At 43.0% G+C, this 20,665-nt stretch overlaps 1 protein-coding gene across 13 annotated transcripts in view; it reads right to left on the reverse strand.

Moving 5' to 3' along the window:
• The window catches only part of DUS2 (dihydrouridine synthase 2), a 1,383,726-nt gene that overhangs the window by 887,030 nt on the left and 476,031 nt on the right, over positions 1 to 20,665 (reverse strand). For all 13 annotated transcript variants that reach the window (XM_073605117.1, XM_073605118.1, XM_073605124.1 and 10 more), the window contains one exon: positions 7,287 to 7,347. In XM_073605117.1, coding sequence (XP_073461218.1) covers positions 7,287 to 7,347 — 61 coding nt within the window. The remainder of the gene's footprint in view (positions 1 to 7,286; positions 7,348 to 20,665) is intronic.

Genomic DNA, 20,665 nt, shown 5'->3' on the forward strand with positions numbered 1-20,665 from the left:
GCTCAATACCCGGCTGCAGCCATTCTTCTGGCTGGAGACTTTAATATGCCACCGGACCCCAGTATGGATAGGCTGGGTGACGATGGGGCTTCTGACTCCCCACTGAAGAGATGGGCGGAGGGATATGGCCTTAGTGATGTGTGGAGATGGCGTCACCCCAGGGATAGGCAATATACTTGTCACTCTGCCACGTATGCCTCTTTCTCAAGAATTGATCTGTTCTATGCTGGGGGGACCCATTCTCTCCCGTGTCCAGGAGGTTAAGATTCTGCCACGTGGCATTTCTGACCACGCTCCCCTCCTACTACAACTAAACAAGGACTTGCCAACGGGCTCCGGCCTATGGCGGGTTTCGGGTTTTTGGATAACGGATGAGAGTGTTGCCCCTGAGATAGAGGGAGAGATGAATACATTTTGGTTACAAAATAAAGCAACGGCCTCCCCTGCAATGGTGTGGGATGCCTTTAAGGCATATACACGAGGTCAGTACCGCATGGTTATAAATAAAGTTAGGAAACTCAATAGGCTTGCATTGGAGGAGGCTGAGGGACGGGCTCAGAGTTTGGAATCCAGCCATGTGACCACCAAAGATGCGGGAACTTATACCAAACTTCAAGCTCTCCACCATGAGATTGCGTTGTTGCGAGCAACTGCGACCCGCAAGCTACTGCTCTCACAGTCCCAGAGAATATTCGAACAAGGTGAGAGATCAGGGAGGCTGCTGGCGTGGCTGGCCAAGGAGCGCTCCACCATAGCACACATTGCCAACATTAAAGATGACATGGGGAACCTTTTGGCGGATCCCGCTAAGATCAAGGCCAGATTCGCACAATTTTATGAACGCTTATATACATCCAAAACTGACTACACCCTAGATACCTTGCAACACTTCCTAGGTCAAATAGAGTTCCCAGTCCTCTCGGAGGAAAATAAAACTAAATTAGATGCACCCATTACCCTCAAAGAAGTGCAGACGGCAATCTCTTCACTGCAATCTGCAAAGTCCCCAGGCCCAGACAGTTTACCGGCCGAGTTTTATAAAACTAATAGTGAGTCATTGGCCCCTCAGTTTCATGAACTTCTTCTGTCTATGCTGGAGGGTCAAAGCCTTCCTCCATCAATGTCAGAGGCGGTGATTGTTGTAATACCTAAGTCCCGTAAGGACCCCGAGCTATGTGAGTCATACCGGCCTATTTCGCTTTTAAACGTCGACGCTAAGATCATCACAAAAATTCTAGCGAATTGGCTTAATATTGTTATCCTTTCTCTGGTTCATGGAGACCAGACGGGCTTCATGCCAGGTAAGGGAACAGACATCAATTTGCGACGATTGTATACAAATATATCCCACACCCTTGCCAGAGGTACCCCCGGAGTAGTGGCCTCCCTAGACGCCGAAAAGGCGTTCGACTTGGTCGAATGGGAGTATCTTTGGCATGTCTTGGGAAAATTTTATATTGGGCCTAAGTTTATCTCTTGGATAAAACGGATGTATGCTAACCCCACTGCCAGAGTCAGAACCAATGGGTCCCTCTCGCCCCCCTTTAAATTACACAGGGGTACTAGACAGGGATGTCCTTTATCCCCGGGTTTGTTCGCCCTAGCTGTTGAACCTCTTGCTATCCTTATTAGGTCCTCCGTGGCTGCAGGGGGGATGGAGGTGGGCCCTCTACGGGAACAGATCTCCCTCTACGCGGATGACGCTCTTCTTTATCTCCCAGATGCTTCCCACTCCCTCGAGGAGACCTTAAGGATCATAGACTTATTTGGCTCCTTCTCAGGTATACGCATAAACTGGAACAAATCCATGCTTTTCCCGATCTCCCGGCCGCCCCTACTCCCTCCCCACCATATACCCCTGCAAACGGTCACTAAGTTTCGGTATCTGGGCATTGAAATACAAAGGGATTTCTCTTGTTATCTGACAGATAATGTATACCCCATTCTACAGCAACTAATAAGACGCTGCTTAACATGGAAGTCCCTTCCCCTGACACCGGTGGGTAGGATAAACCTCCTCAAAATGATATTCCTCCCCAAATTCCTGTATGTATTTAGAAACACTCCAGTACCTATCCCTGAATCATTTTTTAAGCAACTAGATCGGGTGATTAATAATTTCATTTGGGCGGGACAGACCCCCAGGGTTGCCAAAACAAGCCTGCAACTTCCCCTATCTGCGGACGGGCTGGCATTGCCGTGCTTCAGGAAATATTATTGGGCAGCGGTGCTGGTGACGGTACGCTGGTGGTTTGTTCAGTCACGACATAACCCAGCGGTTAATTTAGAAGCAGCCATATTGGGGTCGTATTCAGCATTGAGCAACCTGGTATTCAGGGGTCCAAAAGCACAAGATAGTATGACCATCCCCATGCGCACGACCACCAAAATATGGGAATAGCTGACAGCTAAGCTCAACCCACCACAAACTTATTCACCCTATACACCACTCTGGGGTAACCCTAAATTACCACATCTGTTAACGATCCCAGACCCAGCAGTCTGGGCTAAATATGAAATTAAAATCTTACAGCATATTATGCCAGAGGGTAAACTCCTTACATTTGACGAATTGCGTAATACCTTCCAACTCCCTACCAAAATGTTTTTCCGCTATTTGCAACTGAGACACGCAATTCAGGCTCAATTCCCTTCAGAAATTCAACTACAATCACATATGGTGGAGCGCTTCCTTATTTCCAAACATGTGGACCATATCCTTTCCTCTTTGTATCTCCGGGTGTCCCTGGGAACTGATAACCAGGGGACTAGGCTATTTAACAAATGGAAGCTGGCTGTGCCCTCCCTGACGGATGACGATTGGGAAGAGGGAGTCCAACAATATATTCCTTTGATGATATCCGCCAGGGACAGGTACATCCAGTTAAAATTCCTTCACCAGGCATACTATACACCCCAACGGCTTGCTAAAATATATCCCTCTCACTCTGATAGGTGCCCAAAATGCAATACGGATATAGGTACTTTCTTACGTGTGGTGTGGTCGTGCCCCCTTCTTCAACAGTTCCGAGTCCTTCTCCTGGGGATCTGTGATACCCTTATCGCAAACACCCATAAGAGGCTATTCGTTTTCTACGCTTTATTCTATGCAAGGAAAACCATTTTATTTAAATGGAAACAGACAGACCCCCCAACAGTGGGACAGTGGAAAACACTCATTGATAAGACCCTCCCTCTATATAAGCTCACATTTATGAGCCGGAAATGTCCCAAAAAGTTTGAAAAAATTTGGGGTGCATGGGTTTCTAAGTGAATGGCCACTGATGCGGATCCCCCCCGGGAGAACTCGCCGAATTTATACACCACTAGTTCGGTTAAGAAATATTTAGAATACACTTAAAATTACCACTAAAATATACTTTTTTTTCTTTGAGGAGGAGGTATTGCTCCTAAAATACAACTTTGCAGTGATATGAATACTTGCAACTAAGATGTGAACTGATGTGCCTTGCTTTTTGATGTAATACTTGAGACTATTTATCCTAGATTGTCACTTTCCTTGTGGAAATGGTTCTTCTTTGCCTTTTTTATGTAATCCTCTCTTATTGTCCCCTTTTATATTTTTATGTATATGTATAGGTATATGTATATTTATATATATATTTGTGAATGTACTTCTTTTTTATCTTTGTACTGAAACTTTTCTCCGTTGGAGATGAATAAAAATGTAACTGTTAAGATGCCTCCGGTGGCGCGTGCCCGAAGCTTGTCCCTGGAGCCGATGCGACTGCTTGTTACAGAACAGGGATGTGTGTGTGTGTGTGTGTGTGTGTGTATAAACACACATCCCGGTTCTCTCAGGGGAGAGGAGACAGATCATGTGTTCATACTAAGTATGAACACCGATCTCTCTCTTCCACTAGTCAGTCCCATCCCCCCTACAGTTAGAACACACCTAGGGAACACAGTTAACCCCTTGACCTCCCCCTAGTGTTAACCCCATTCCCTGCCAGTGTCATTTTTACAGTAATCAGTGCATTTTTTATAAAATGTGTTAAGAGTGTCCCATTTGTCCGCCGCAATATTGCAGTCCCGCAGTCCTGATCGCCGTCATTACTAGTAAAAATAAATAAATAAATAAATAATAAGCCATAAATCAATCACCTATTTTGTAGAAGCTATAACTTTTGTGCAAATCAATCAATATACACTTATTGCGTTTTTTTTTTTACCAAAAATATGTAGAAGAATATATATTTTTTTTAATTTGGGATATTTATTATAGCAAAAAGCAAAAGATAGTGGTTTTTTTATCAAAATCGTAGCTCTTCTTTTGCTTATAGCGCAAAAAATTAAAACCACAGGTGAGATCAAATACCACCAAAAGTAAGCTTTATTTGTTGGATAAAAAATAGGATTTTTATTACAGCTTACCTGTTTAATCCTTTTCTTGGAGTACATCATGGGACACGGAGCCTTAAGTAATAAGCTAATGGGTTATAGGCCACCTTCAGGTGATGGACACTGGCACACCCTAAACAGGAAGTCGCCTCCCTATATAACCCCTCCTCCTACCAGGAGTAACTCAGTTTTTGCAGCAAAGCAATATACGTATACATATACCCCAGAAAAGAGGGGTGGGACCTGTGTGTCCCATGATGTACTCAAAGAAAAGGATTTTACAGGTAAGCTGTAATAAAAATCCTATTTTCTTTATCGTACATCATGGGACACAGAGCCTTAAGTAATAACTTAAGGGGACGGACGTCCCATAGCAATGCTATTTGAGGGGCGGGAGACACAACCCGTAGGGCGCCAACAGATTTGAGGACCTATACTGCTGCCTGCAGCACACTGCGCCCAAAGGCGATATCCTCATGCTCTTTTTTACATCCACTTGATAAAATCTGGTGAATGTAAGAACTGCGGACCAAGTTGCGGCCTTGCAGATCTGGCCCTAGAGGCCTGGTGATGCACTGCTCAAGAAGCCCTAACCAACCTGGTAGAGTGTGCTTTGACTTGAAAAGGGGGAATCTTATCCCTTAAATCATAAGTCTGAATTATAACTTGTCAAATCCACTTAGCGACAGTGGATTTTGACATTGCCTGTCCTTTCTTAGGACCCTCTGGCAGAATAAATAAGACATCAGTCTTCCGAATCTGAGCAGTTGTCTTTAGATAGACTTTCACTGCTCTCACCACATCAAGACAATGTAGTGACTTTTCTTCCCTGGAACATGGTTTTGAAAAAAATGATGGTAGGACAATATCTTGGTTCAGGTGAAAACCTGAGACCACTTTTGGCAAAAAATCTGGACGAGGGAGTAACACCACTCTTTCCTCATGAATAATCAAGTATGGCTCTTTACAAGAAAGAGCAGCCATATCTGAAACCCTCCTTGCTGAGGATATAGCAACCAAGAACACCAGCTTCCTTGTCAGAAGGACTAAGGGAATATGCTGTATCGGTTCAAATGGCTGTTTTTGTAACAGACAAAATTTAAGTTCAAGTCCCAAGGGTTCAAAGGTGATCTAACTGGCGGATTAATCCGCATAACCCCTTGTATAAAACCCCGGAATAAAGAATGTGTAGCAAGCGGTCTTTGAAATCTGAGACTTGGCCTTTAATAGTACTCAAGGCCAACTTCATCTCTACCCTGAATTGTAGAAAGGCAAGAATTCTGGCTATGATATCTCCCCGAGGGTGCCAACCCTTGGATTCACACCAGGAAACATAAGCCCTCCAGACTCTATAATATATAGTTCTGGCTTTCTTGCATTAATTAAAGTAGCAATAACTGATCCGGAAAGCCCACGTTTCTTCAGAATGTGGGTTTCAATAGCCCAGCCTTTAACTTTAGTGTTCGTAAGGTAGGATGGAATATTGGTCCCTGTGAAAGCAGGTCTGGCCATAGTGGAAGGGACCATGGATCCTCCACTGCCATCTTTACGATTTCTGTATACCATGACCTTTTGGGCCATGCTGGTGCTACTGGAATTACTGGCTTTCTTTCCAGCTTGATCCTGCAAAGAAGTCTAGGCTGCAATTGAATAGGGGGAAATGCATAGATCAGTGAGAACTGATCCCATGGGGTCACCAACGCATCAGTTCTGCATGCAAATTGATCCCTTGTCCTGGACACAAAGCCTGCCAATTCTCTATTCCCGGAATGAAGACTGCCGATAGGCACGGAATATTCCTTTCTGCCCAAGTTAGAATATGGTTCACATTTGCCTGCATGCAAGACTCCTTGTGATTGATATAGGTCACCGCTGTGGCGTTGTCAGATTGGATCCTGACAGGACAATCCCGTAACCTGGAAGTCCAGGCCTTCAGAGCCAGGCGCACTGCCTGAATCTCTAGGATATTGATGGGCAAGGCTCTTACGGCTTGGCCACTGTCAGTGGACAGTTGTCTTCTCTAGTACTGCTCCCCAGCCTGAAAGGCTGGCGTCTGTTGTTACCACTTTCCAGATAATTGGTCTGAAGGATCTTACTTTCAGCACATTCTGGGTTACCAACTGAGTATTTGGGACACCCTTGGGGACAACCGCATTGGCAAGTCTAAAGCTTGGATTATTTTGCTCCAAGCAGATAGAATACTGTTTTGCAACAGTCTCGAATGGAACTGCTTCGAATGAAGCCACCATCTTTCCTAACAACCTCATGCGAAGGTGACCTTAGACAATGGCGAAAAAACTTACTCCTACTCCTAGTAGGAGGAGGGGTTACATAGGGAGGCAACTTCCTGTTTAGGGTGTGCCAGTGTCCATAAAAAATATATATATACTCACCTAGGTGGATGCAGCATCGATCCGAACCATCTGAGAACTGAGCACTCAAACACCACTGATCGCTCAGTTTTCCCTTCTGCTCTGAGCAGAGTGTCAATGACTGTTAGTCACTGACTCTCTGCTCTGCCCCTTCAGTGCTCACTGAAGTGCCATGCTGTGGAGGGGGCGGCTTAGTGATGGACTTTAGCCCACTGTTGGCTGAAAATAGGTTACATGAGTGCAAAAGTAACTGCACTTCTGTGATCCATAGAATAAGTACTGTATGACAAAAATAGCTATGGCCATAATTCCCTTTGAAGGGCAGGAACTTAGTTTGCAATTCTTTTATCTGGTGCATCCATTATAAGGGCAATTGTTGTTTTCATGGTTTACTGCATTAACACATTCTAGTTTGTTTTCAGACTGCAATAGGTATTAATAATGTATTCCAGCAGACAACAGTCGCTGTTTATCATATTTTCTTCTGCTGATTGCATACATGGTCAACTAGATGTACACATTAACACAAATTTCATTTGAAAAAGAGCATACCTTTGTTGAATACTCCTTGGGGCAGCCCATGTTCACATCAATAGCAGCGACATCATTTTCTCTAAATATATACAAAAACAATGCAACAACTTTATTTTTATGGACAAATATTACTTGAATAGTAATGTACAGCACCTTCAGTTTATTTTTAGGTATAAATGTAAAAGAGATCAGACTGATCTAAATAATCTTAAAAGTGCATTAATGTTTTCAAAAGCTTGCCTTTATGTATGTTTTCTATTATATGTGTACATAAGGATAGCTATATTGCCTGCACTGTTCCTGTTTTTAGTGCTACACAGTGGTTTGCATTAGGCCCCTTTCACACTGGGGCGTCAACGGTAACGCGCTTTACCCTCGCTTTTTTGGGGGTTTTCGGCCGCTGGGGGGGGGGGGGGGCGGTTTTAACCCCCGCTAGTGGCCGAAGAAGGGTTAAAATGACCCACAAAGTGCCACTGCAGTGGCTCGGCAGCGGTGTCCATTCAGTTCAATGGGCAGTAGTAGTATACACCGCTCCTTCACAGCTCCAAAGATGCTGCTTGCAGGACTTTTTTTTAGCATCCTGCCAGCGCACCCCACCAGTGTGAAAGCCCTCCTTGAAGGAGAACCCCACGCCAAAAAAAAAAAAAAAAAAAGATGGTGTGCCTTTCCCCAAGATCTATACCGGGCCCTTTGAGTCTGGAATGGATCTTAAAAGGGAACCCCACGCCAAAATGGAAAAAAAATTGCGTGGGGTCCCCTCTTCAGTCTGGTATAGATTTTTAAGGGAAACCTCACACCAAAAAGAAAGAAGGTGTGAGGTCCCCCCAAAATCCATACCAGACCCTTATCCGAGCATGCGGCCTGGCATGTCAGGCAAGGCAGGTGAGGGGGCGAGTGAGCATATCAGGCAACACGCCCTCAACATGGGGGGGGTGGGTGCTTTGGGGCAGGGAGGGCTCTGTGCCCCCCATCCCAAAGCACCTTGTCATTATGTTGATGGGGACATCAACATGGGGACAAGCGGGTCTGGGGTGGGGGGCACAGAACCCCCCTGACCCAAAGCACCCACACCCCCCATATTGAGGGCATGGGGCCTGATATGGTCCAGGAAGGGTGGGGGGGGGCGCTTGCTAACACCCCCCTTTCCTGACCTGCTGGGCTGCACGCTCAAATAAGGGTATGGTATGGATTTTGGTAGGGTCCCACGCCTTTGTTCTTGGCGTGGGGTTTCCTCTAAAAAATCCATACTAGACTGAAGGGACTGGTATGGTCTTGGGGTGGGGGGGGAACTGTTGTTATATGTTGGCCAATTTATGTAGGATGAACTATATATATGTATACTTACACACACACACACATATATATATATACAGTCAGGTCCATAAATATTGGGACATCGACACAATTCTAATCTTTTTGGCTCTATACACCACCACAATGGATTTGAAATGAAACGAACAAGATGTGCTTTAACTGCAGACTTTCAGCTTTAATTTGAGGGTATTTACATCCAAATCAGGTGAATGGTGTAGGAATTACAACAGACTGTATATGTGCCTCACACTTTTTAAGAGACCAAAAGTACTGGGACAATTGGCTGCTCAGCTGTTCCATGGCCAGGTGTGTGTTATTCCCTGAAAAAAAGAGTAAATAAACTGCGCTAAGATGAAATTAAATTGGCTGGAAGAAATTACCTCCAACCATTCAATCACTCGGGAGCTGCAATTCTCATGTATAACATCAATACAGAAAAGTACATAGTACAACAAAAAAGCAAATACTCTTGCGCACAGGTGTGTTGGCTAGGTGATCCAAAAGATCAACTTGGATATTAGCTTTCGCCCTTGCTGCCCTCCAGGATAGGGATATCCTAGTAGTAGACAAAAACACAAAGAAAAGAGGGTGCACCAGCCTAGTGCATTATCTTTTGGTACATTTATTTAGAAAATATATTGAAACTACTTACAAAAGTAGGAGACAATCGTGCTTAAAAAGGTCTTTGACATATGGCAGTCCGTCTACTGATTGCAGACTGAGACCTGGAGACCTTTCAATATATTTTCTGAATAAATGTACCAAAAGATAATGCACTAGGCTGGTGCGCCCTCTTTTCTTTGTGTTTCTATCAATACAGAAAAGAAATTGTAAAAATTAGAATCGCGCTACCCATAAAATTCTGACCAAGAATCAAAACAATATCATGGATAAGCCAAATATTGTGAAAAATCATGTGTATAATGTGAAAATAAATATACATGTGATAGAGGTAAATAAAGGCCATAAATAAGTCCATAAGTGTTCAATTAATAAAAAGGTGAACATCAATAATATTAAAATATAAGTCCATAAATGTATGTGGTAATAAATTAGTTGAATTCCAGAACAGGTGTGTTGGAGCTGAGATGAGGAGACGTGAGGACGTGATGCACCTCACAGAGGAAGGGGCCTGACCGTGTTTCCGACGAAGTGCACGAGGAGACCCGGGGAAGCCGCGGTGGAGCCGCTGAGTGAGAGGCAGCGGCGGTTCCATAGATGAAGACCCAGCACTCCCCTGGAAGCTTGTCGGAGATTCTCCATCCAGACTGGGAGATAGGCGGACTACCAGGCTACGGTGGAATGCCAGAGAACTAAAGTTCCATTACCTCCCCTCCCGCACGCCACCCCCCTCATACCTCCTGATTGGAATGCAGCCCCGGCTCAGTCTACTAAAACTCAAACAGATACTCGGACAAGAGGCAACGCGAGAAGCTGGTCAATAGTTGCCTGGAAGATTCCCTAAAACACCAGGTCCTTAGGGAGATGCAGCGGTGAGTTGAATATCTGGTCGGATCCAACAGCAGGGAGAAAAGCAGGACGGAACAGAGGCAGTGAAAACAGTAAGGTATTATTACAATTGAGCTATAGACTGAACTAGCTTGAACTGTGATGAAATTTGACAAAGCATATACACGCCTATTCCAGCATATTCATATAAACATCCATAAACACCTGCAATGGCCCGTTATATATCAGCATGATCCAGTATATATAAGTTAAGCCCTGCATATATCTGCAAGTACCAATTGACCCCTGCATCTATTTGCATGTTTCTGCATATAATTCTAACAGTACCAAAAAGCGCTATGGCATATATACGAAACATCCCTGATTTAACGGCAAACGTATGCAACAGCTGAAATAACCGCTTTTCACCAGCACTTACCAGCATAAACCTGCCTGTTCCAGTATCTTTCTGTACCCACCTGCAACTTTCACTTTACATCTGCAGAGGTTAAATATATATTTGTACATTTACCTGGATACACCGGGATATATTTGCACAAACAAATTTATCTCTGTACGCCCTGGGTCTGCTTGTCACTGTATTGGATGGATATATGGACTTTTTCCTTTCATAAACCTGAATATCAGTATACCAGCCCGCAAGCATAGTAATTAGCCTGTAAGACAGTGCAAATCAGCGGTCTTCTAGTACATACTTCAGGCTATACATATGGATTTGAACTTGGCCTACATGTCTGTACGAATCTACCTTAACCTAGCGGACATTCTGAAGCTCAGATCCTTATAAATGCCTGCATATACCTGCACTTAAATCAGTATAATTCTGCAAATACCAATAAAAAATTGAACTTATTTACAAATACCAGTGGATGCTAGCAGTGTTTGAAGTATATTTTGCTTGCTATAGTATACACTTTGAATAGTGACAGGATTTGCTATTGTCTGAATCTGTACATACTGGTGAAACTCAGCATTTTTCCTGTACACACCAGCATATACGTGCATATACCTGCTTATATCCCTTTGTCAGCAGTGGTTTCTGTGAATGTTTATGTTTCTGTTTTACAAGCATCAATATCCATACTACCCAGATTTAACTGCATGCAAATGTACACTTCAGCACAAAATTGCAAGGTCTAGTACTTTTTGGGATATTTTTGGCAAATAATTAGCTCAAACTTACAAAAGATGGTATATGCCCGAGTACTATTGGACATTTTGATTGTAAGCAGTATATACCTGTTTTACAGTATCCCTTTGGGTAGTACATAGGTGCATCAACCAATTAATAATGGGGACCTTACTGATAGGTATCCCCATAACCAGATGGCCCAATCACTTGTATTTTTGTACAGTTGTTAGCCGGCTCGCTTGTTTGACCAGCTGCATTCAATCATACGTCTTCAGCCATATAGATGGACTAAACCCCAGCCTGCTTGCTGTGAATTAAATACTTTAAAAACCTGCAGTAACTTACATGTGCAATTTCAGCTTTCCAGCTGACCTGTTGATTTAGCTTTTTTGCTCCTTAAACTTATAATACATTGTCTGGAGTCGTTGTCCAGAAGGAAAGTAGAGAACCAATACAGTTCGAACCATCGTAACGTTCCCCTAAAGAAGAATTAAAATACTTTACATTGAGGAAACGCAAAACTACGATTAAAAAACCAGTATGAAAGACAGGACTGCAAAGGGAAGCGACCTTAAAACCCCTAAGGGAAAAGGAAGCACCAGTACCATCAAGCATTATCTGACAAAGGAGACAAGCCCTGAGAGCCCAGGACTTGGAAGGCAACAACAGCAGGCAAAACAAGATAAGAAAAAAGAACGTGATTAAAAAAAAAAAAAAAAAAAAAAAAAAAAAGCTCTCTAGAGATAATATAAGTACAGAGAGTGAACCTGAGACAAGCAGGATGGATGAACAGAAAGCAGGAGCTCAAATTCCAACAAAATTAGAAATGACAGAGATGCTACTGAGACTAGAAAAATCAATTAAAAGGTGAAATTACTGCACTACGAGCAGACCTGGGACTGTTGTTGACCCGAGTGGAAGAGATGGAAACGCAAACAGACGAGCATGCTCAGGAACTCAATAAAGTCAAAGAACAAGTAAGAACAACACAAATAAATCAAAAGAAAATCATTTACAAGTTAGAAGACCAAGAAATTCAAAGTAGAAGACAAAACCTGAGAATTTGAGCCCTGCCAGAGGAAAATGGTGAAGACCTAAGGAAAATTATGAAGTTAACATTTAACCCCTTGTTGGATAAAGGCATTGATGAAAGACTAAAGATCGATAGAAACCACCGGGTTAGGAAACTTAAAAATATAATAGCAGATCGCCCTAGAGACATTCTAGTCAGATTTCAGACGTATGAAGAAAAAGCAGAAATTTGGTGTAAAATGAGGGGAAGACCACCTATAAGATATGAAGGGGTCGAGCTTCAAATTTTTGCAGACCTTGCACCGGAAACACTTGCCGGGCGATGACTCCTCAAACCATTGCTAGAACAAATGCGATCATCAAATATCAAATACAATTGGGGATTTCCGGCATGCTTGATAGGCTATAAAGATGTTAGATCTTCGAGATTAAGGTTCCCGAAAGATTTACAAGATTTCTGTACTAAATTGGACTTACAAGTCCAAGCGATACCATCCTGGTCGAAGGGAGAAAGCTTCCTTTAGGATGATGGACACTTGAGAGAAGAGAAAATAAAGAAAGACTAATTAGTTTTTTTTTTTTTGCAGGAGGTGTTTCAATAACTCCAAAAAATGGGGAAGGATTTATGGCATGTGGGGGGTGGGGGGGAGGGAGGGGCGTGGAGTATAGGGGGTCTGAGAACGGCTGCTATGTAATTGCTGGTGCGTTCCTTGCCCGTTCCTCACTATTCTCGGGGGGAGTGGTGGGGGATGGGAACGGGTGACAGGGTCAGAGCCTCACCTCATGAGAGGAAAATCATTGGTGGAAATGGAGTGTAATTCCACTTTTGGTTCAGAAGCCAGAAGAGGCAAAAAAGAGGGGAGGGGTGGAGAGGGGGAGGGGACAGAGGAGGTGGGAGGAGGCGAAGGTAGGGGGGAGAGGTACCTCTCAACTAAATATGGTTTTTATTAGTAGAAGATAACAACTAAATTCCTGACATATAACGTCCGCGGACTGAACACTCCCACTAAGAGACATACAATTTTGAAAGGATTAAAATCCTATGGCGCAGAAGTAGTTTTCTTACAGGGGACCCACTTGTCACAGGACACAAATGTTAAACTATTCTCTAAAGACTTCCCGACATGGTACTATGCCGACTCGACTACAAAGAGAGCTAAAGGAGTGGCAATTGGATTCGCCGCTGGGGTAAGGTTCAAGTTGGGGGACAGGATAACTGACCCAGAAGGCAGATACCTCTTTTTGAGGGGCTTCCTGGGGGAAATGGAATGCACATTGGCCGCTCAGGCTAAAAGCCGCTTGGCTGTTATACCAGAGGAGCGGGAGGGGATGTCCCCCCCTCCTGCTGCTCTTACCAACAATCCGGCTCCTCCGGCTTTTAAATGTACTGTGAAGAAGAAAACTGTGTTGTGCAGTTTGTGTTTTTTCCTTTTTGTATATTGAAATGTAATTTGATAAAATAAAATAAAGAAATAATAATAAAAAAAAATTAGTTGGATTCCAAAACCTAGTGAAAAAAATTAAAACTCACCAGTGCGTTTTGAAATAAAAATCCATAAACTGTGAACAAGCCGTCCTCAAGCGCTGAGTAAAGAGCTGTGTTGAATCCACCACAAATCAGCAGAAATAAACTCTTACCAGATTTCCATGATCCCCCATAACAGAGGATCAGGGAATGCATGCAAGGAATCGCAGCTTAGCTCCAAGGAACAGCAGATACAGTCACGGATACTGGACAGCCCTTTCACGGCCAATCAGATCATCCCATGGATACCATGGTACATAAAGGATATAAAACACTCCACAGTGTAAAACCTGCTGATGTGACACAGTGCGGAGCGCAGTCCCGGGTACTATATATATATATATATATATATACACACACATTTTATTATCTTTTCATGTGACAACACTGAATAAATGATACTTTTCTACAATGTAAAGTGGTGAATGTACAGCTTGTATAAGTGTAAATTTGCTGTCCCCTCAAAATAACTCAACACACAGTCATTAATGTCTATACCGCTGGCAACAAAAGTGAGTACACCCCTAAGTGAAAATGCCCAAATTGGGCCCAAAGTGAATATTTTGTGTGGCTACCATTATTTTCCAGCACTGCCTTAACCCTAGTAGAGAGTATCACCGCTCCAGGTGGGTCAGATCAAAGTAAAAGGCATCTCCTTCAGTCTAGAAGTCCAGGTGCTGGCAATGCTGTAGCAGTTAGACATCAAAGAAATCCTGGACAGCCGCACTCCAAAAATATTTGCCTTTATTCAATAAAGTGTCATCCAAAATACAGGTCACAGCAAAGTGGAACAAACTTACGCGTTTCACACTACACAGAGTGCTTAGTCAGCTAGCTATGAAATGATTTCTTTGATGTCTAACTGCCTTAACCCTCTTGGGCATGGAGTTCACCAGAGCTTCACAGGTTGCCACTGGAGTCCTCGTTCACTCATCCATTACGACATCATGAAGCTGGTGGATGTTAGAGACCTCGCGCTCCTCCACCTTCCACCCACCTTCAATAGGGTTTAGGTGTGGAGATATGCTTGGCCAGTCCATCACCTTTACCCTCAGCTTCTTTAGCAAGGCAGTGGTCGTCTTGAAGGTGTGTTTGGGGTTGTTATGTTGGAATACTGCCCTGCGGCCTAGTCTCCGAAGGGAGGGGATCATGCTCAGCTTCAGTATGTCACAGTACATGTTGGCATTCAAGGTTCCCTCAATGAACCATAACTCCCCAGTGCTGGGATCACTCATGCAGCCCCAGACCATGACACTCCCACCACCATGCTCGACTGAAGGCAAGACACACTTGTCTTTGTACTCCTCACCTGGTGGCTGTCACACACGTTTGACACCATCTGAACCAAATAAGTTTATCTTGGTCTCATCAGACCACAGGACATGGTTCCAGTAATCCAGGTCCTTAAATGAAAAACAATAATTGATTGCAAACCGCGCTCCCTGTAAAGTGCAAGTGCAGATGACACACTCTAATGTAAACAAAGTAAATGTAGTATAAATATATGGTGTCAATAGTGATACTCATAAGTAAATATCACCTAAATGAAAGCAGCGAATAATCAAACATCAAAGATTGAAAAAGAAACAAAACAAGTGAAAGCAACAGTTCAAATTCAAAATTAGTTCAAAAAATTAAACTCAAAAATTATATTCAAAAAATTAAATTCAAGAAAGTGTTCAAATAATGTTGAAATCGGACTCCTGGATGAATCCTCCTGGGGTTCAGCAAGGCATCAAACAACAGTAATCCACCACCAACACCGGCCACACAGCCTACTCACCAGATTGTGGTGACTCCCATGACAGAAGTCAAAGAACGCTTCAAGAACAGCCAAGGAAGCTTCACGCTATCACGGCTTGGTTCAGGTGCTGGAACTCAGGTACCTCAGGTAACACTGTAGCTGCTTGGATGCATGCAAACAAACTCCCGGATAGAGATGGGTCATTAAAGACCATTAGTGCCATGTATGGGAAAAAGATAAATGAACTCCCATCATGAAGTATGCCAAAATTTAGGCTAAAAACCGCATCACCCACATGTGGGTTCGAGCGGACAAGCAAAATATGGTGCGTCCGACCGGTTTCGTCAGTGCGTGCTGACATCATCAGGGATCGCACGAACTGGCACGCCACCTCCTTAAATACACACATTAGAGGCTTCCAATCCGGTGACATCCCAACTTGCAGAGGGATTAACCAAAAATGAAAAATAAAATTAACACTGCCATCTTGTGGCCAGCAAGTAGAATACGGTTATAGAATTCCCGTATCCAAACTGCCATCTTGTGCATAGATGCCAGATTGCGCAACTGAACAAAATGAATAAATCAGAATGCATAAATAAATTAAATATAATGAAATGAAATAAATAAAATGAAATGAAATAAAGTTAGATTTTAAGAAAATTGGAGGAAATATATATATATATATATATATATATAAAGGGGTGAAACCGGAATGGATTGCCCCTTCACAACCAGTATAAATATAGGTCAATAATTGGACAAATAACAATTCAAGTCGATGTCGACGTTGATACCTGCCGGAGTAAGTGTATTCAAACTATAAATCCATTCAGTTTCGTTTTTTGATATTTTCTGAACCATATTTCCTCCCCTCCAATCAGCATCCAGCTTGTCAATCCCAAAAAATCTATCCAAGCTAGGATCCTGCCAGTGGTGGATTCTGAAATGGTTAGAGAGACTGTTTGGGAAAACGTTTTTAATATTTGTGAGGTGTTCATTGATACGGGTGCAGAGGTTTCTTTTAGTACGTCCGATATACTGTAACCCGCACGGGCAAGTAATAAGATACGTGACATAAGCAGATTTACAGGTGACGAATTTATCTATTTTGTAGTCTTTGCCCGTACTAAAGGATGTGAAGTGTTCTACTTTTCTCATATTATTCCTAGTTAATTTGCAGGCTTTACACTTCCTACAATAAAAGAGCTCTTTGAGATCCAAAAAAGTGGGAACTCTCCTGGGGGGGTTTAATACATTCGGGGCTAGTTTATTTCGTAAGCTCGGTGCACGCTGATAGATGAACCTAGGGCTCGGTGCACGCCGATAAATGAACCGAGGGCGTTCTGGTAAGAAACTAGACAAAGTCCTGTCTCTTAGCAGAACTGGCCAGTGTTTTGAAAAAATTCTTTCAACACTTTTATAGTCCCTATTGAAACTAGTCAGAAAAGGAACATAGTCCAGTTCACATTTCTCTTTAATATTATCTTTCAAGAGTTGATCCCTATCCATCCGTGAAATAAGTAATTGGGTGGCCCTGAGATCGTTTTCCTGGTACCCTTTTTCTTTAAATCTGTCAATTAATAGATTTGATTGAGACGTGTAATCTGACATGGAATCACAATTACGTCTAATCCTTAATAGTTGTCCCTTAGGTATCCCTTTAAGCCAGTTAGGATGATGGCAGCTGGCCGTGGGTATGTAACTATTTCTATTGGTGCTCTTGAAAGGAGTCATTGTCAGAATTTTGCCATTATTCTTATATAGAGTTAAATCAAGGAAACTGATTTCACTTGTACTCCAGTTGCCTGTGAAGCTTAATCCATAGCAATTATGGTTAATGGTACTAAGGAACGTTTCCAATGCCTTCACTGTATCGTTCCACTGAATCACAATGTCATCTATGTACCTTTTGTACAGGCAGATCTCGGGTGTGTGGGTTCCAAGTATGCTGTGGTCTTCCCAAAGACTCACTCCCTTGACCTGCTTGTAACAAGACCCCTCATGCCAGAAATAGTTATTAGACATAGCCAGCTCCAAGATCTCAATCAGAATCTCTTTCTGTTCGACCCTAAGGCTGGACTTAGAATCAAGGGCCCTCCTTGTTGTTCTCAAAATATCCTTCTGAACCAGGTTGGTATAGAGCGATTCGACATCAATCGTAACAATAAATGTGTCACCCTGAACCGTAATAACCTTGAGCAAGTTCATAAGATGTTTACAATTTTGCTAATATGAGGGGTACGATTGAACAATAGGCTTCAAGAAGTCGACATATTCACCTATTCTCGAAAAAATAGAGTCTATGCCGCTGATAATAGGTCTGTCGGTGGTCATTGAGAATTTTTATGTATTTTGGGCAATTGATATATTATAGGGAGTCTGGGTGCATCAGGGACTAAATATCTAGCTTCTTTCTTGTTAAGGATTCCTACAACTTTAGCTTTGCGTACACTATCCTTCACTAAACTTTTTTAATTTTTTTGTGGGATCTCCTTTAAATTTCTTATATGTCACAGTATCACTCACCAGCCTATTGAGTTCTTTCATGTAGTCATCTCTATTTAAGACCACTATACCCCCCCCTTTTGTCCGGGGCATATTTAAGACCTAATTCAAGTACTTTAAGTTAGTTGAGAATGAAAGACTCATCACTCAAATTAAAAATTCCTTGGCCAACTATTCTCTCTTTCTTTTTGTTCTTCCTTCCTCCTCTCGTGCCTCTACGTTGTTTCTTTGAGGGTTCTGGGTGGGCCAGACAGGTGGTTCCCATTGTTGCTAATGGGAATTCGCCTGGTTCCCATATCGGGTCCCTGGTGGTGGGTTGTACCAGGATGGGTTGGGTGGTCCACCCCTCCCCCTTCCTCTTCAATTTCCCCTTTGTCTGGAGTAGCCCCTGTGTTGATTCCAGCCCCCCCCCCCCGGGAATGTGGATCTCTATGTCCTCTCCTGCAAAAACCCCTATGGGGTGAGCCACCTCTCTGTGGATCACCCCCTTGGTAGAGGGGTTTGAACCTATTGTACGTAGGGATGTCATAACTTCCGTAGTAGCCATTATCATAGTGGCTAGAAGTGGATATAGGGGCAGGGTGCGTCAAGTAACCAGAGTTACTAGTAGCACCTCTGGGGGCAGTACCCCCCCTTTTGTATGTAGTTCCTCGGGTGGGGGGGCAAGGAGGCAAGCCAAACTATGAATATTGGAGACTAAAATTGTTGCACTTAACGAGGCCATTTTACCTTTTGAAGACACTGCAGAGTATAAAGAAAAAAATATACAGGTACAGAAACATTTAGAGAAATTAGATAAGGATACCAAAGCCAAGAAAATCAAAAAGTATCAACGTGATCTCAAAGATTATAGGGAAAACAGAATTTATATATCGCAGGAAGAGTTGTGGATATGGTTCCTAACCAATCCATAGACTCTTCCTCAGATAGGTTGGAGCCCATCCAGCCTCCCACTGTTCCTCTATGTTCCACCCCGGGTGGTGGTAACCAGGGGCATAAGCCCGGCGCCCCACCCGAGGTACTACATACAAAAGAGGGGGTACTGCCCCTAGAGGTGCTACTAGTAACTCTGGTTACTCGACGCACCCTGCCCCTATATCCAGTTCTAGCCACTATGATAATGGCTACTATGGAGGTTATGACATTCCTACGTACAATAGGTTCCAACCCCTCTACCAAGGGGATGATCCACAGAGAGGTGGCTCACCCCATAGGGGTTTTCGCAGGAGAGGACATGGAGATCCACCTTCCCGGGGGGGCTGGAATCAACACAGGGGCTACTCCGGACAAAGGGGCAATTGGAGAGGAAGGGGGAGGGGTGGACCACCCAACCCATCCTGAAACAACCCACCACCAGGGACCCGATATGGGGACCAGGCAAATTCCCATTGGCAACAATGGGAACCACCTGCCTAGCCCACCTAGGACCCTCAAAGAAACAACGTAGAGGCACAAGAGGAGGAAGGAAGAACAAAAAGAAAGAAAGAATAGTTGGCCAAGGAATTTTTTAATTTGAGTGATGAGTCTTTCACTCTCAACGAACTTAAAGTACTTGAATTAGGTCTTAAATATGCCCCGGATAAAGGACTAAACAAATTTGAGGTGTTCATTGACACTGAGAAATGTATACGTAAACTTAATATTTAACATTTTGCAGAGAAACGAGTTCTTAACACCCAGCCTATTGAACCAGAATGCCAACATAGCTGAGAAACCAATCAGTCTTTAACCCCAAAAAGCCATCTAAACATTTTCTCTAGACGTTTAAAAGTATGGTTGAGCAAGACATCAGACTCATTAAGACCAAAAAAAGGAAAAAGAAGGGTAACATACAAAAAGGTATAGAGGCACTTGAGAAAAAGAAAAATATCGCTATCCGCCAAGCGGACAAAGGGGGGGGTATAGTGGTCTTAAATAGAGATGACTACATGAAAGAACTCAATAGGCTGGTGAGTGATACTGTGACATATAAGAAAATTAAAGGTGATCCCACAAAAAAATTAAAACGTTTAGTGAAGGATTGTGTCCGATTTCAACATTATTTGAACACTTTCTTGAATTAAATTTTTTGAATATAATTTTTGAGTTTAATTTTTTAACTCATTTTGAATTTGGACTGTTGCTTTCACTTGTTTTGTTTATTTTTCAATCTTTGATGTTTGATTATTCGCTGCTTTCATTTAGGTGATATTTACTTATGAGTATCACTATTGACACCATATATTTATACTACATTTACTTTGTTTACATTAGAGTGTCATCTGCACTTGCACTTTACAGGGAGCGCGGTTTGCAATCAATTATTGTTTTACATTTTTCATTACCATTATAACGTGCTGCTCCTTAATCTGTATTAGTTTAACCAGCTTCCATTAGCGCGGGTTGGTAGTTTTCACTATCTATTATACATAATCCAGGTCCTTAGTCCGCTTGTCTTCATCAAACTGTTTGAGGGCTTTCTTGTGCATCATCTTTGGAAGAGGCTTCCTTCTGGGATGACAGCCATGCAGACTAATTTGATGCAGTGTGCGATGTATGGTCTGAGCACTGACAGGCTGACCCCCCACCCCAACCTCTGTAGCAATGCTGGCAGCACTCAAGTAAAGGGATATCCTGGAGGAAAACCTTCTCCAGAGTGCTCAGGACCTCAGACTGGGCTGAAGGTTTACCTT

Source organism: Aquarana catesbeiana, linkage group LG11 (genome assembly GCF_042186555.1).
Source record: "Aquarana catesbeiana isolate 2022-GZ linkage group LG11, ASM4218655v1, whole genome shotgun sequence".
In the NCBI taxonomy this organism is placed as follows: Eukaryota; Metazoa; Chordata; class Amphibia; order Anura; family Ranidae; genus Aquarana; species Aquarana catesbeiana.